This window comes from Emys orbicularis, chromosome 3 (genome assembly GCF_028017835.1).
Source record: "Emys orbicularis isolate rEmyOrb1 chromosome 3, rEmyOrb1.hap1, whole genome shotgun sequence".
NCBI lineage: Eukaryota > Metazoa > Chordata > Testudines > Emydidae > Emys > Emys orbicularis.
The window spans coordinates 38,032,221-38,045,734 of NC_088685.1; the positions used below are offsets into that span (position 1 = coordinate 38,032,221).

General features: G+C 39.4%; 1 protein-coding gene across 1 annotated transcript in view; it reads right to left on the bottom strand.

The window, feature by feature from the left end:
- The window catches only part of TRAPPC12 (trafficking protein particle complex subunit 12), a 91,445-nt gene that overhangs the window by 41,646 nt on the left and 36,285 nt on the right, over window positions 1-13,514 (bottom strand). The window contains exon 5 of the mRNA XM_065401246.1: window positions 13,339-13,477. Within this exon, the coding sequence (XP_065257318.1) occupies window positions 13,339-13,477 (139 nt within the window). The remainder of the gene's footprint in view (window positions 1-13,338; window positions 13,478-13,514) is intronic.

The window sequence follows — 13,514 nt, forward strand, 5'->3', positions numbered from 1 at the left end:
TACACAGTGGGTTAATGCGCACTATGGGAGTGTGATTTCTAAAGCACACTAATGTGTTGTGCCTAAACCGGTCTGTGCAGGCCCTGCTGGTGCACACTAAAGGTTCCTAAAGCTAACGCAGTGCTATTTGAAACAGTACTACATTAAAGAGCACTAGGGAACCTTTAGTGCGTATCAGCAGGGTCTATACCAGGGGTCCCCAATGTGGTACCTGGGGGCGCCATGGAGCCCGCCGGGGCATCCATGTGCACCCGCCTACTGGTCACCGGACAAGCAGCCGCCGAAATGCTGCCAAGAAGCAGCATCATCAAGAAGCGCTACCGCCGAAATGCCGCCGAATTTCGGTGGCGACGTCTCTTGACGTTGCCGCTTCACCACGGCATTTCGGCGGTTGCTTGTCCAGCGGCCACGGTCCTCGGCGGCTAGTCATCCGGCACCTGCCCCACGGAAAAGGTTGGGGACCACTGGTCTATACAGACCAATTAATGCATAACACACATTAGCGAGCTTTAGAAATCACACCCCCATAGTACACATTATTCCACTTTGTAGACAATCCCTTAGTCACTTAGGCTCCTAAGTCCCACAGACTTTCAATGAGATTTAGGCTCCTCAAGTGCCTGCCATTTTTGAAAATAGGATTTAGGCACTTCTGAAAATTTTACTTGATAGTACCCACACCAAACAGACTGGATACATATAATGCATTGGTTGCTGTTATGAGTTGAGAGGTAGTTTGGAAATCTTGCAAAAATACTTTTTCAAAGGTTTGGAGGATAATGAAGCTGGAAGAAAGATAAAGAATAGGAAGATGGCAGGACAGAAGTAACAGTGGTTCTCTTACCATTGGTGACCATCGTAATTTTTCTCCACTGAAAATTACATAGCATGCTAGAATTTGGAAGTGAGTAACCAATCTCCACTTTTGGTTGCTCAGTTCTAAAGAGTGCCATCTAATACAAGTGCCATGTGTAATTAGACTAAGCAGCCATAGAAGTGACTACATAACTTACCTTTTTGCCATGGTGCTGCATAAATTAACAAACAGACAAATATACCCACCCTGAACCACCTGGTGTTAACCACAATTTGTGAAATGCTGTATTAGCAGATTTATTCAAAGACAAAACAAGATAAAGGTTGAACATCAAAATACACAAATTTAAAGGGATAGTAAAGATCTGTCACCCAACACAAACAAAACAGCTGGCAAACTTCTCCAGCACGGCTAGAGGTTTTAGTATGTTTCCTGCCATCATCGGGGCTTGAGAAATGAACTCTTTGCTAACGCTGGAGGTCTGCCACAACTGCATTACACGTGGCAACAGATGGGAATGTTGACACCATATATAACAATGGTTCAACTTTTTATTTTTTTGGCGCAATTTACCTGTGGAATGGATTAGCAAATGTATGCAACCCATATGCTGACACAGCTTCTGCCATCTCTTTTTTCTCTGTTTTCTCTCACACTTTTCCTTTTCTGTCTGTTCTTTTTTCGTTGTTTTCCCTCCCCGCTTGTTCTGTTTCTTCCCTACCCATGACTTTTCTCCTACTCCCTATTCCTTCACAACTCTCTGGTAGCTCCAATCTCACTTCAATTCACCCATTCACCAGAAGGTTATTTGTTGATGGACATCCACCAATACCATACAAAACTGAGCCAAGCCACAAAAATGGGGAAAAGAAGCTTGGGCCAGGAGGCTGCTCTCTGAACCTTCAACCCTGTACAAGTGAGTTGTTCCACATACTCAGCTACTTTGGGGCCACACAAGAGCAAGGCAGAAAGGCAGGGGGCTTTCAAGCAGTCAGCTGCCACTTCACCTGCAGATGCAGCAGCACATTTGCTGTGCGACTGTGTGGCTCTGTAGTTTCCCAACCCATAGTGATCTTTTGTTTTGCTCCACGCCCCTCCAAACTAGTCTTTTTGGAACCCATCTGGGAGCAGAGGTTCCAGAAGAACTCAGGCATGAGTTATATGCAATTCTCTGCAGTAAGAGTGACATGACACATTTTTGTAATACACATTCACCAGTTATTGGCCAAAAACTCTGAATAAGTGTAGGCACAGAAAATAAATGTGCCTCTGTGACAAAGAGGCTTACGGCAAGTTTCCTGTTAGATCTTCTGTAGCTTCTTTGTGATTGCATGCACTTCCCAGGTGCAATTTCACCTAGTATATATTATGTCCCACACAAGAAATCAGCACAAGGTACTTTTCAACAGCATGAGTTACTTTACAGGTTAGCGTATTGGTACCTGAAGCACGAAGGGGCATACGAATGTTTAGCATATCTGGCACGTAAATACCTTGCAATGCTGGCTACTAAAGTGCCATGTGAATGCCTATTCTCACTTCCAGGTGACACTGTAAATAAGAAGTGGGCAGCATTATCTCCCATAAATGTAAAAATAACTTGTTTGGCTTAGCGATTGGCTGAACAAGAACTAGGACTGAGTGGACATGTAGGTTCTAAAGTTTTACATTGTTTTCTTTTTGAGTGCAGTTATGTAAGAAAAAAAAATCTACATTTCTAAGTTGCATTTCCCAGATAAAGAGATTGCACTACAGTACTTGTATGAGGTGAATTGAAAAATACAATTTCTTTTGTTTCTTTTTTACAGTGCAAATATTTGTAATAAAAATTATAATATAAAGCACTGTACACTTTGTATTCTGTGTTGTAACTGAAATCAATACATTTGAAAATGTAGAAAAACATCCAAAATAGATATAATAAATTTAAATTGGTATTCTATTATTAACAGTGCAATTAAAACTGCGATTAATTGTGACTAATTTTTTTAATCAAGTTAATTTGTTTTGAGTTAATCGCTTAAGTTAACTGCAATTAATTGGCAGCCATATTTTCTATTAAAACCTCAAACTATTCTTGGATAAGAATGCAGACACAAAGGGAACATAGTCCTAGTTACAGGGAGCAAAAGCAAAAACAGCTAGAATAATAGGTGAGGCTGTTTAGACTCACACCTCTGTGTGTGTGTGTGTGAGTGTGAGTGTGTGTGAGAGAGAGAGAGAAGATTTTCCGCCTTCACTGGTCACCCAGAAGTATCATCCTGGGGCTACAATACAGCTGCAACTTGAAAATCCAAGTCCTTGTAGTAAGATTAGTAACATAGTTCATGAGAAGGTGCACAGTATGAAGTCAGTTTCTCGAACTCCTACAATAAAATACTGAAGAACATGTTCCTTAGTTAGCATCTATATTTAACTTTCCACAAGACCACACAAGACAATGGGGGACTGGGTGGCTGATTTTATTTCACAGGAATAAGAAAAATGATAACACTGGAAGGAAGATAAAAGAAAGAAGGTAGTGAATTGTGCATGCAAGGGAACTTTAGTAGGTCAACCTCCCACCCCTTTTATCTGTGTTGTGAATTTGGGAAAAAACACAAGATATATTATCTTCAATTTCTGTAGCATTTACAACATTCAAACAGAGATTTTAATATAGTGTTTAAATTTAATGTAATAGATAATGTTAATTTTCAATAGTCTATTAACCAGAAACAAGCCCAAATCATCCCATGTGTGAACTGGATAGCAATTGAAATCTTGTCTATCAATCCTCTCATAGAAACTTAGGAATCAGAAATGGAAAAAGACCTCTATTATTGCCAGTGGCTTTATAAGCTGTTATTGTAATGAACACAGACACAACTGCTATATATAATAATAGCGTAGGTTGTATACACACAAACGAAAAACCACAACCCCATGAAAAATCATATAATCCATGACTCACGAAAGCCATGACAAATATTCAGCTTCAGATGCCCCAGTGTATTATATAAAGCAGACATGCAGGCAGCAATTTCGAAGACAGCTCATTGCCCAAATACCTAGCCTACTTTCATTAGCTGTTACAAGGCAGAAAGAAGAGCAAAATAGACCTCTATGTTCCTCTCCCCAGAAGAAAATGTCTCGCAAGGATGACCTTTCTGTACACTATCAGCTATTGAATTCTGGATAGAACAATCAAGTCTCCTTGTAGCTAAACTTGCAACTGTGGAGAGTAAAATGAAACTCTTCCTGTATTAATGCAGAGAAACTCTAAGAATAAAGTCTGATTATAACAAACTATAGTTATTCATTAATATTGTGCAGTACACATTAAAATCATGTGTTTGTATTTCTAGATGTGGTCTCTCAAAATATATCAAACTATTTTCTGTAACTAACTTTAGTTTAAAAGCTAGTCACATTAAAAGTATAGAATTAGAAATAAAAATAACTGTCAACAGCTTTCAAATGATGTTTACCTCTTTCTCTAGCTTAGACAATGTGTGATATGTTCCAAAATATCTGAAGGTGTGTATTAGAGGTAAGACTGTGGCTGGAGGCAAGTTTTCTAGAGACTATTTTTACTCCTGGCGATAGTGTTGATATTCTAGATATTCTGAATCAGCAGGTCAAATATAGGCAACATAGGCGGGTTATCTTATTTCACCTTAAAATGTCTCCTCATATCAAACTTGATTTCTTACCCACACTAATGTTTTCTTTTACCAAAATAATCTCTGGAACCAGGTCCAAAGTATCCACCATAAGAAAACAGGTTAGTGTGTTTCCCTTTTCAGTTTACAATTTTTTAAGATTTCAAAGACTAAGGCCTTGTCTACACTACTTGGGTCAGTCAACCTAAGTTACGCTACTACAGCTATATGAATAACGAAGGTGGAGTTGACATAGCTTAGGTCGACTTACTGCAGTGTCTACACCACGCTGCATTGACGGGAGATGCTCTCATTCTAGTGGAGTACTGGAGTCGACCAGAGAGTGCTCTGTGGTCAATTTAGCAGGTCTTCAATAGATGCACTAAATCAACTCCCACTGCATTGATCGCAGTAGCGTCGATCCCCGGTAAGTATAGACATGGCCTAAGAAATGTAATAAATTCCCAGAACATTCAGCGTAAGGATTTTTTTCTTTTTAAAACAGAACTAACAGATATGGTTTTAGATAATTTTTGAAATGACTGGCTGGTCCCTTGAAAGAAAACAATCCAAGTAAACAACTTTGTTTCTTTTCAGATGCTATTCTATTCCACAAGCTGCAGACTTTTGGATTTCTTTGTATATGTATAAATCTTACCTGCATGTATGCATGTGGCCACTCAAACAATTGAAAAGACAAGTATTTTATAAACGGAGCTGAAAATTTACTTTAAAAATAAGGACACCTATAAGGAAAGTTAGTGACAGTCATACTATACAGAAAAGATATCAGTACAGGAAACAGCTGAGAAAGGAGACAAGGAAATAAGAGGTAAATTAGAAAAGCTAGGGATAATTATGTAGACACAGCAGTAGGCATAAAAGAAAGACTCCAACAGATGTGTGTCTACAGAAAACTAGTTTGAGATAGAGTAAGATTAATTCTAAAAAGGGAAAAGGGGCATGCCATATCACAGGTGAAGTTAGGCTAGAGTTTGTAGTAGAGAAAGAGTCTGGAGCACTGGGCTTGGTACAAGATCTGAGGCCTGAATCAGAGACCGTGAATTAAAGCTAGGCCAAGTATTAAAGTAGATGGTTATAAGTTTATGAATTTGGTAGAGTTGTTGCTAGCGTATTAAGTATTAGATATTTACATAAATCTATTTCAATGCTAGTATAGATACACACCAATATAGTACAAGATAAGATGGTTTGACAGAATAATGATTAGGGATGTTTTGTTCAAGATATCAGGAACAAGGAGAGGTAACAGATGTCATGAAATACATAAGGTGGCATGTAAGTTGTGTTTTCCAGTTGTTTGTCTCAGCCTATAAATGTTGGGGTACTTCACCTTAATCCTTTGTGTGGCCCTGGGGACAGCAGAAATTCCAACTGCTGACTGAGCCTCTCCTTGCCACGAGACATTCATGTATTAGCCTGCCTATAACCACAGAGCTGGGCACTAATATTGTGCCTAGGAGGCAATAAACCTGGCCAAGTGTCTTTGTCACCAAACCATGCCTGTGGTCTTTATGAGTAACATCAAGATTTGCTGAATGAGCAGGCTGCCTTATCTGCTGTTAATAGTGATAAAATTGGAGCTTCAAGGACAGAAGCACTGGGCAGCATGAACAGCGTTATTGAGGCAACGACACTCCAGCCTTCAGCACTTGGTCTACTGAACCAGCTATCTGCGCAGAGCTGGGACAGCACACGGAAAGAACATATAGACACAACCAACTGACAACAGAGTTCTATAGGATTACATTGACTCCACAGAACCACTGTGTAGGAGGTTGCACACCATGCCTTGCCAAGCACAAAACAATTCAAAACCAGTAAATTCATTAGGAGCTCACATGCACGGACTGTAAATCTGAACATTCCAATTGTAATTATAAAGGCTGTATACACCTCACCTTCTCTGTTCACTTCAGTCTCAAGGCTGTTTGCAGATTCCAAAGAAAAGGGGATTCTGGGGTATCAGTATGTATTTGCAGAGGCAATATATTCAGAAACTGATTAAAGACAAAATAGCCTTCCTTTCTTCCCTAATGAAATTGCCTTGGCAGATTCCTCTATAGATTAGCAGACAGTAGCAATGCCAACAGAAGGGTTAAGGAATAGTAATTACAGAGACCAAAACTTGTTCCTGAAACAAGCATCTGCTCTCGCTCACAAATGGGAGTAATCATCCACACAAACACATTTTTGTTTAACTGGATTTACAGTTGGCCAAATATACCACCAGTCACTTTGGAAAGAGCCACAGAAGAATGTTTGCAGTGTTGTTGTAGCTCTGTTGGTCCCGGGATATGAGGGACTCAGGGTGGGTGAGATAATATCTTTGACTGGACCAACTTCTGTTGGTGAAAGAGACAAGGCTTTGAGCTCCACAGAGCTCTTCTTCTGACCTCACCCACAGAAGAATGAAGCAGTACAGGAACAAAAGAGTTTACAATCTGAAATACAGAAAACAGATTGAAGATGGAAAAAGGGGATGAAGCATACAAGCAGAATGGCCAGGGCAAAGGTTGCCACATATATTGGTAGTTTTTATTTTAATCGCATAAACTATCCACAAACGTCTCTCCTGTTACTCCCTGGTTGCTGCTGATAGTGAGTTTTAAGGAGGAATTTGAACAGAGAGTAGTGACCTAGCATATTAGCTCCAGAAGGAGGTTCCATGCATAGAGGGCAACACAGACCAAAACGTGAACATGACTGTGGGAAGATCAGATTAATGTGGCATCACAACTTGGCCCAGTCCTGCTCTCTGGACATACAGCAATCTGTTGTGATAGAATCTAACCACTGAATCCCATGTGCTTCTAAGCCCTGAATAGTGACTAGAGATGGTCAGAAATTTTTTGATACGTTTTTAACTGAAAAATGCAGATTAGTTAAAACTAACACAAAGAAAGAAAAACCCACTCCAAAATAGCCAACAACCCACTGATTATGGCATTCACCTGGGATGGGGGAGACCCATGTTCAAATTCCTGATCTGCCCAATTCGGAGCAGGGATTTGAACCTGGGTCTCCTATATTCTAGGCTATAGACTCAGTCTCTCCAGTTGGAGCTGTTCCATGTTATACAAAATTAAATATTCATTGGGCCACAAAAAGAAACTGACTTGATAACCTGCTGATTGGGGCACTTGCTTGGGATGTAGGAGATGCAGGTTCAAGTCCCTACTCTGCCTCATTCAGACTTGGACCTGAGTTTCTCACAACCCAGGTGGGTGCCCTACCACCTGGGCTACTGGCTATTCTTGGGTGGGTCTCTAACTCGTATGTTTTTTGAAAAAATTACAACAAGGTCTCATCTTCCTTCCGCACTGGAATAAAAAACGTCAAAACCTCAACGTTTTTTGTGCAACTGAATTCTTGTTTTCTGGCCAGTACTATTAGTGACTGATCACTGTTTCTAGCTGTGGTCTCTCAAGCACACTCCCAGCTGCAGACCCTGTGTTTGACACCCTTCCTGAGCAATGGGATCCCTGTAGTCCAGCTGTCTAGACCCCCTACTCCAGTGCCACACCCCTTCTGAGCCCAGAGTTGCTTAAACATGTTTTCCCCAGAGTTCACCTGGCTGTGAGAGCATTGATTTCCTAGTTATATCCTTGAGGGACAACATATTCCTAAACTGTCATATGGGACAACAAGGCTGGTATCACTAGTAGTGTTGTCAACGGTGATAGAAAACTGAGAGACCTGGTGAGCTTCAGAGAACATATGAGAGGTTCACGTTGGCCATATTAAGTTTAATTGACAGAGATTTTTTCTTCCACCCTCTCTCTCTCATCTACTTAGAATGCAAGCTCTTTGAGGCAAGGACAGTCTCTGACTACACGTTTGTACCGCCTAGCAGAATGAAGCCCTGATCTTAGTTGGAGGATTCCAAGCACTGCTGTAATACAAAGGTATTCAAAGAAGAGATGTCAGAGACGAAGACAGATGTCTGACTGGATTGAAGGAGACAAGTTAGAAGTAAAGAGGTAGATTTGTGAGTATCAGCTGCAACAGAACGCAAGATAGGGTGTGTGACGTTATTGATATAATCTGAGACCATATAGATCATTGTTGCAACCAAGGTCCTGTAGTGGCACCCAAATCTTGTATAAAGGGGGTCAAATGGGGTGTCTAAGACAAGGTTATGGTTTACTGGTTATGATTATGCTGTCTATATGTGTGTATCAATTTTGTAGTTGAAGTTATGAATATTGGCTCTATACTGTCTGTATTTCAAACTTATGCTATGCTTCTGGGTGACATCCCAGACAAGCTGGTGTTAGCTCTGCCTAGCTTGCTTGATGGCCCATTAAGGACCATCAGCTACACAATGAACCCATTGAGAGAAGGCAAATATGCCTTAAGACTCAGCAAAGTATGCAGGAACTGGCCCATGTGACTCCAGACTCCATTTTACTGTAATTTTCCACAGTAAGAACAAAGAGGTGTTCTTACACCTGGAAAAGACTATATAAGGCTGATGCCTCATTTCCATTTTGTCTTCAATCCTGCTTCTTACCTCTCGAAGGACTTTGCTACAAACGGAAGCTCTACACAAAGGACTGATGACCCATCCCAGCTGGGGATGTATTCCAGAGACTTGATTTGAACCTGCAGTTTATTCTATCTCTGCTGCAAGCCTGAACCAAGAACTTTGCCATTACTGTATGTAATTGATTCCATTTAACCAATTCTAACTCTCATCTATATCTTTTTCCTTTTATGAATAAACCTTTAGATTTTAGATTCTAAAGGATTGGCAACAGCGTGATTTGTGGGTAAGATCTGATTTGTATATTGACCTAGATCTGGGGCTTGGTCCTATGGGATCAGGAGAACCTTTTTTCTTTTATTGGGGTATTGGTTTTCATAACCATTTGTCCCCATAACGAGTGGCACTGGTGGCGATACTGGGAAACTGGAGTGTCTAAGGGAATTGCTTGTGTGACTTGTGGTTAGCCAGTGGGGTGAGACCGAAGTCCTCTTAGTCTGGCTGGTTTGGTTTGCCTTAGAGGCGGAAAAACCCCAGCCTTAGGCTGTAACTGCCCTGTTTTTAGCAATTTGTCCTGAATTGGCACTCTCAGTTGGGTCCCGCCAGAACCGCATTGTCACAGGGTGTATAAGGGAGACGACAGAGTCCAGTGGGGTTCCATGGGAAGTGGGAGCTAAATTAGGAGAAGGGAAATTAAGGGGGTAAGAACTAAAACCTGATTTCAGGGGGAGGGATAGCTCAGTGCTTTGAGCACTGGCCTGCTAAACCCAGGGTTGTGAGTTCAATCCTTGAGGGGGCCACTTGGGGATCTGGGGCAAAATCAGTACTTGGTCCTGCTAGTGAAGGCAGGGGGCTGGACTCAATTTCAAGGTCCCTTCCAGTTCTAGGAGATAGGATATCTCCATATATTATATTATATTTATTATTATTATTATTATTATATTCTGCTGCAAGCCTATCCAATTCTGCAGGAACAAAGGATGTTAAAAGCAGCCCAGAGAAATAGTTAACATTTCTTGGCTGGAGCATAAAAAGCAAATGGTTTCAGTTTGTAATTTATTAAATTTCCTGTTATTAATATTTTCAATGGGTAGATATTATGCACACTATTTAAAATAAATGTATTAAAACTAATTTGTGTAAGTTATTTGTATATATACACTCTTAAAGTGCATTTTAATCACTTGCTTCAGCTATATATTGTGAATAAAAAATTCTTACTTTTATGCTTGTTACACCATAAAATTAGAAGAAAAATTAGAAAACAGCAGTGTATTGTGGATACATGTTCATGCACTTTAGCTAAAATATATGTATGATTTATGTTCATCATTTAAATTAGCTGGTTAATGATGCATAGAATCTATCTTCCTTTTATTCATATCCCAACACTGTGTAATTTAATTGAAGGCAGAATCGGAATTGCTCTGTCTCATGTCCTTTGCAAGATAGTGTAGTTCGCTTCACAAACTTGAGTCATGAAAGTTTGATAGGTGCTTCCAAGCCTTAATCTAGTACTCAGTCCAAACTTTATAAGAGGCAGGTCAGCGCCATACAATCTTCATCTGATTTCTCTTAGATGCGATCAGATTACAGGGCAGGTTGATATGCCTTACTGTAAATAGGAAGTGAGGCATGAGTTCAAAATCTCCCTGCTGTAAGATCTTCATTCTATGGTCTTGGCACCTCATATGTAATCTTGAAATAGAATGCTCACCGACAACTCATACCTTCCACCACAGATAATTTTAGCAACTGTATGAAGTTCATGACAAGCTGTTGTTAGAGAAAGACATTTCAGATCTTGGGTGTAATGGCACTGCAGAAACAGAGTATTTCATATCCAGTCTCAGGAGGAGTCAATGCAATATCTGCCGAATAGCCTACTATATACAGTCTACTATCTAAATGCTGCATATTACTCGAAACTCTCCTGTGGCTAAAAGCCCTCATGCGTTGGCACAAACTATAGACACTTTTTTCTGGGCTAAAATTATTTATTTTTAAAGCTGAAGAAGTTGTCAACATATCACCTTTACTGCTAACATCACATCCTGAGGAACACAGCAAGAAAGAAGAAAAATACTTGTAAAGCATCAAAATGTAAAAAAACTAAAAACAAAAAAATAGAAAGTATGAAAGCTTGGAGATAAGGAGTGAGATCCTCATCCCCGCTCTAGCCCCTTTATGTAGCCTAAAAAAGCCAGAGTGACAAAAAGGGGCCCTACAAGCCCCATATCCAGCTAGGGAGAATTCCCCTAGTGTAAGAACTTGGGAAAGCCACTTCCTAAGGAACTTCTTGCAAACCTTGGGGTAGAAGGGTGCTGAGAAGGAAACAGCTAAAGCTTACAGCACTGTGGAGATTCTGGGCCTCCAAGGCTGTATAAGTTACATCAAGGGCCTCTCCAAACCTCAGAACAGCCCAGGACTTCAAGAGCTCATAGATGGCTTAAAGCCACCATAGCTACCCCCAAATCCACACAAGATGTCCTGCGAGTTATGTTATGCATTTTAAAGGTGCTACACAGAATCTCTGCCAAGTTCACTGTCAATGACTCTGTTTGGTGATTGCCCCTCAGTTATGAGAGTTGGCTTTTGAGAGAGTCCAAACTGGTCTTTTTTGGCCATGCTGGTCTACTGAGAGGCTTAAATGGAAGAAATAAAGTCATACAATGCACTGCATTAAATAATATCTTTTTCTATAAATGTGAAGGATCTTGGATATTCTTGACATCCTTCCTTGGCAACTAATGGCTATCAACTATGAATTAGAATATTGTGGAAAGTAACTCATGGAGTTGGAAAGGCTGCTATGCCTAGTAAGAGAGAAGAACAGGAGGGTTCCCATGTAGTGCTGGACAAAGGAGCTAGGCTCTACTTAAAATGAAAATCCTGCTGCCACATGGATTTAAACAAGAACCAGTTTAAATTTAATACTCAGGGTGGAGGAGAATGTGGATCAATACACTGTAACTCTGTGATATTATAAATAACCCTACTCTCAACACTTTGAGAAACAGATGATGTTTTTTCCCCCGAGATTGTTCAAGTGGAGCATAAAACCTCTCTCTTACTACTTTATTGCTTATGAATTACTGGACAAGATTTTTTTGTTCTAATAAAGAACTATGATAAATCTGGGGATCATCTAGCACCAATGCTGTGGTGTTATTAAAGTTTAAAACGCTGAAAAGCACCTATATATAGTTAGTAAAAGTTCACTTTTTGAACTACAACAGTGATACTTGAAACTTATGGAACCTCCTCAATGAGACAGCATGAACACGAGGACAGAGATCTCTTAAAATATTAGCAATATTTTTTCATGCAGCAGCAGAATTTGTCTAAAGATCTGGGGTGATCCCTATTATTAATATCCTTTTAGTTTTAATTACTAAATAGGTGGTTAATATCACATTTGATTAGTATTTTTTCATGAAAACAATTTCTAATTCTCAGATTAGCTCAGTTTAATTTTACACCTTTTTCTTACAGTAACTAACATTTTTCAATCAGTTGCAAAAAGCTTTAAGAAAAGCGTTGGAATACATTGAACAAAAGGTACAAGTAGTACAGTATGAGAAGCAGGTTATTTTCTACATATTGTAATTGGTATTATACTTTCCTTTTATCCAGACTGTGGTATTATATTTTAAAATTATAATACTAATACTATAGTTAATACGTCACTTTGTTTTTAGCTGCTTGTAACCTGCTTATAATATTATCCCCTTTGGCATTAAGAATAAGTCAATATTTCTGTTTTTTACTACCTTTTAATCTTTCTTCACTACCTATTCCTCTACTCAACGCTTAAAATGTGTATTACTCCTGCAAATTTTGCCTGTTCACCGCACACTGAATGAGTTTAGGAAGGAAAGGCAAAAGAGATAATTTACTTTAACCCAGGAATCCTTTTTTCCTCATTCTGTGTGACTTTGTCAATGCACATCTGCCCACTTCCCCACCAGAAACACATATACTACTACCTTTTATTTGTATTTATTTATTTTTTTTAATTCTAAGTGAATTAGATAAAAACTATATATAAAATGTGATCACTAAATTAAGGGTAAAATACCAACTAAAACCATGTGTCTCTGGAACAGATGCTATATTACTGTACTGGATTATACATAGAACTCTGCCTGCCTACAAATTAAAAGCTCTTGTTATCCTTTCTCTATAATATAAGAAATGCATTAGCATAACCATTAATCATTTTCTTCTAAGCAGCAGCTAGAAGTTCACTCCATTTAAAAAATGGATGATAGTTTGGGTTCCTTATTTGAAATCTGTGTACTTAACGATGAGGAGAAGATTGTTCACAGCTGAGATAAAAGTATAGCATAAACCAAGTGCCTTACCTTTGCGTCCTGGGTATACATGAGGGTAATATTCATAGTAGAGATCAGGTTGGTCCAGGTTTCCAAATGGTTCAAATTCCAATTCTGCATTTTGGAAAAGATTCAACTTCACCAACAGTGCTAGTCTCACAAACCATAGCTAAAATGGCAACAAATATGAAAATGCCAGGTCAATT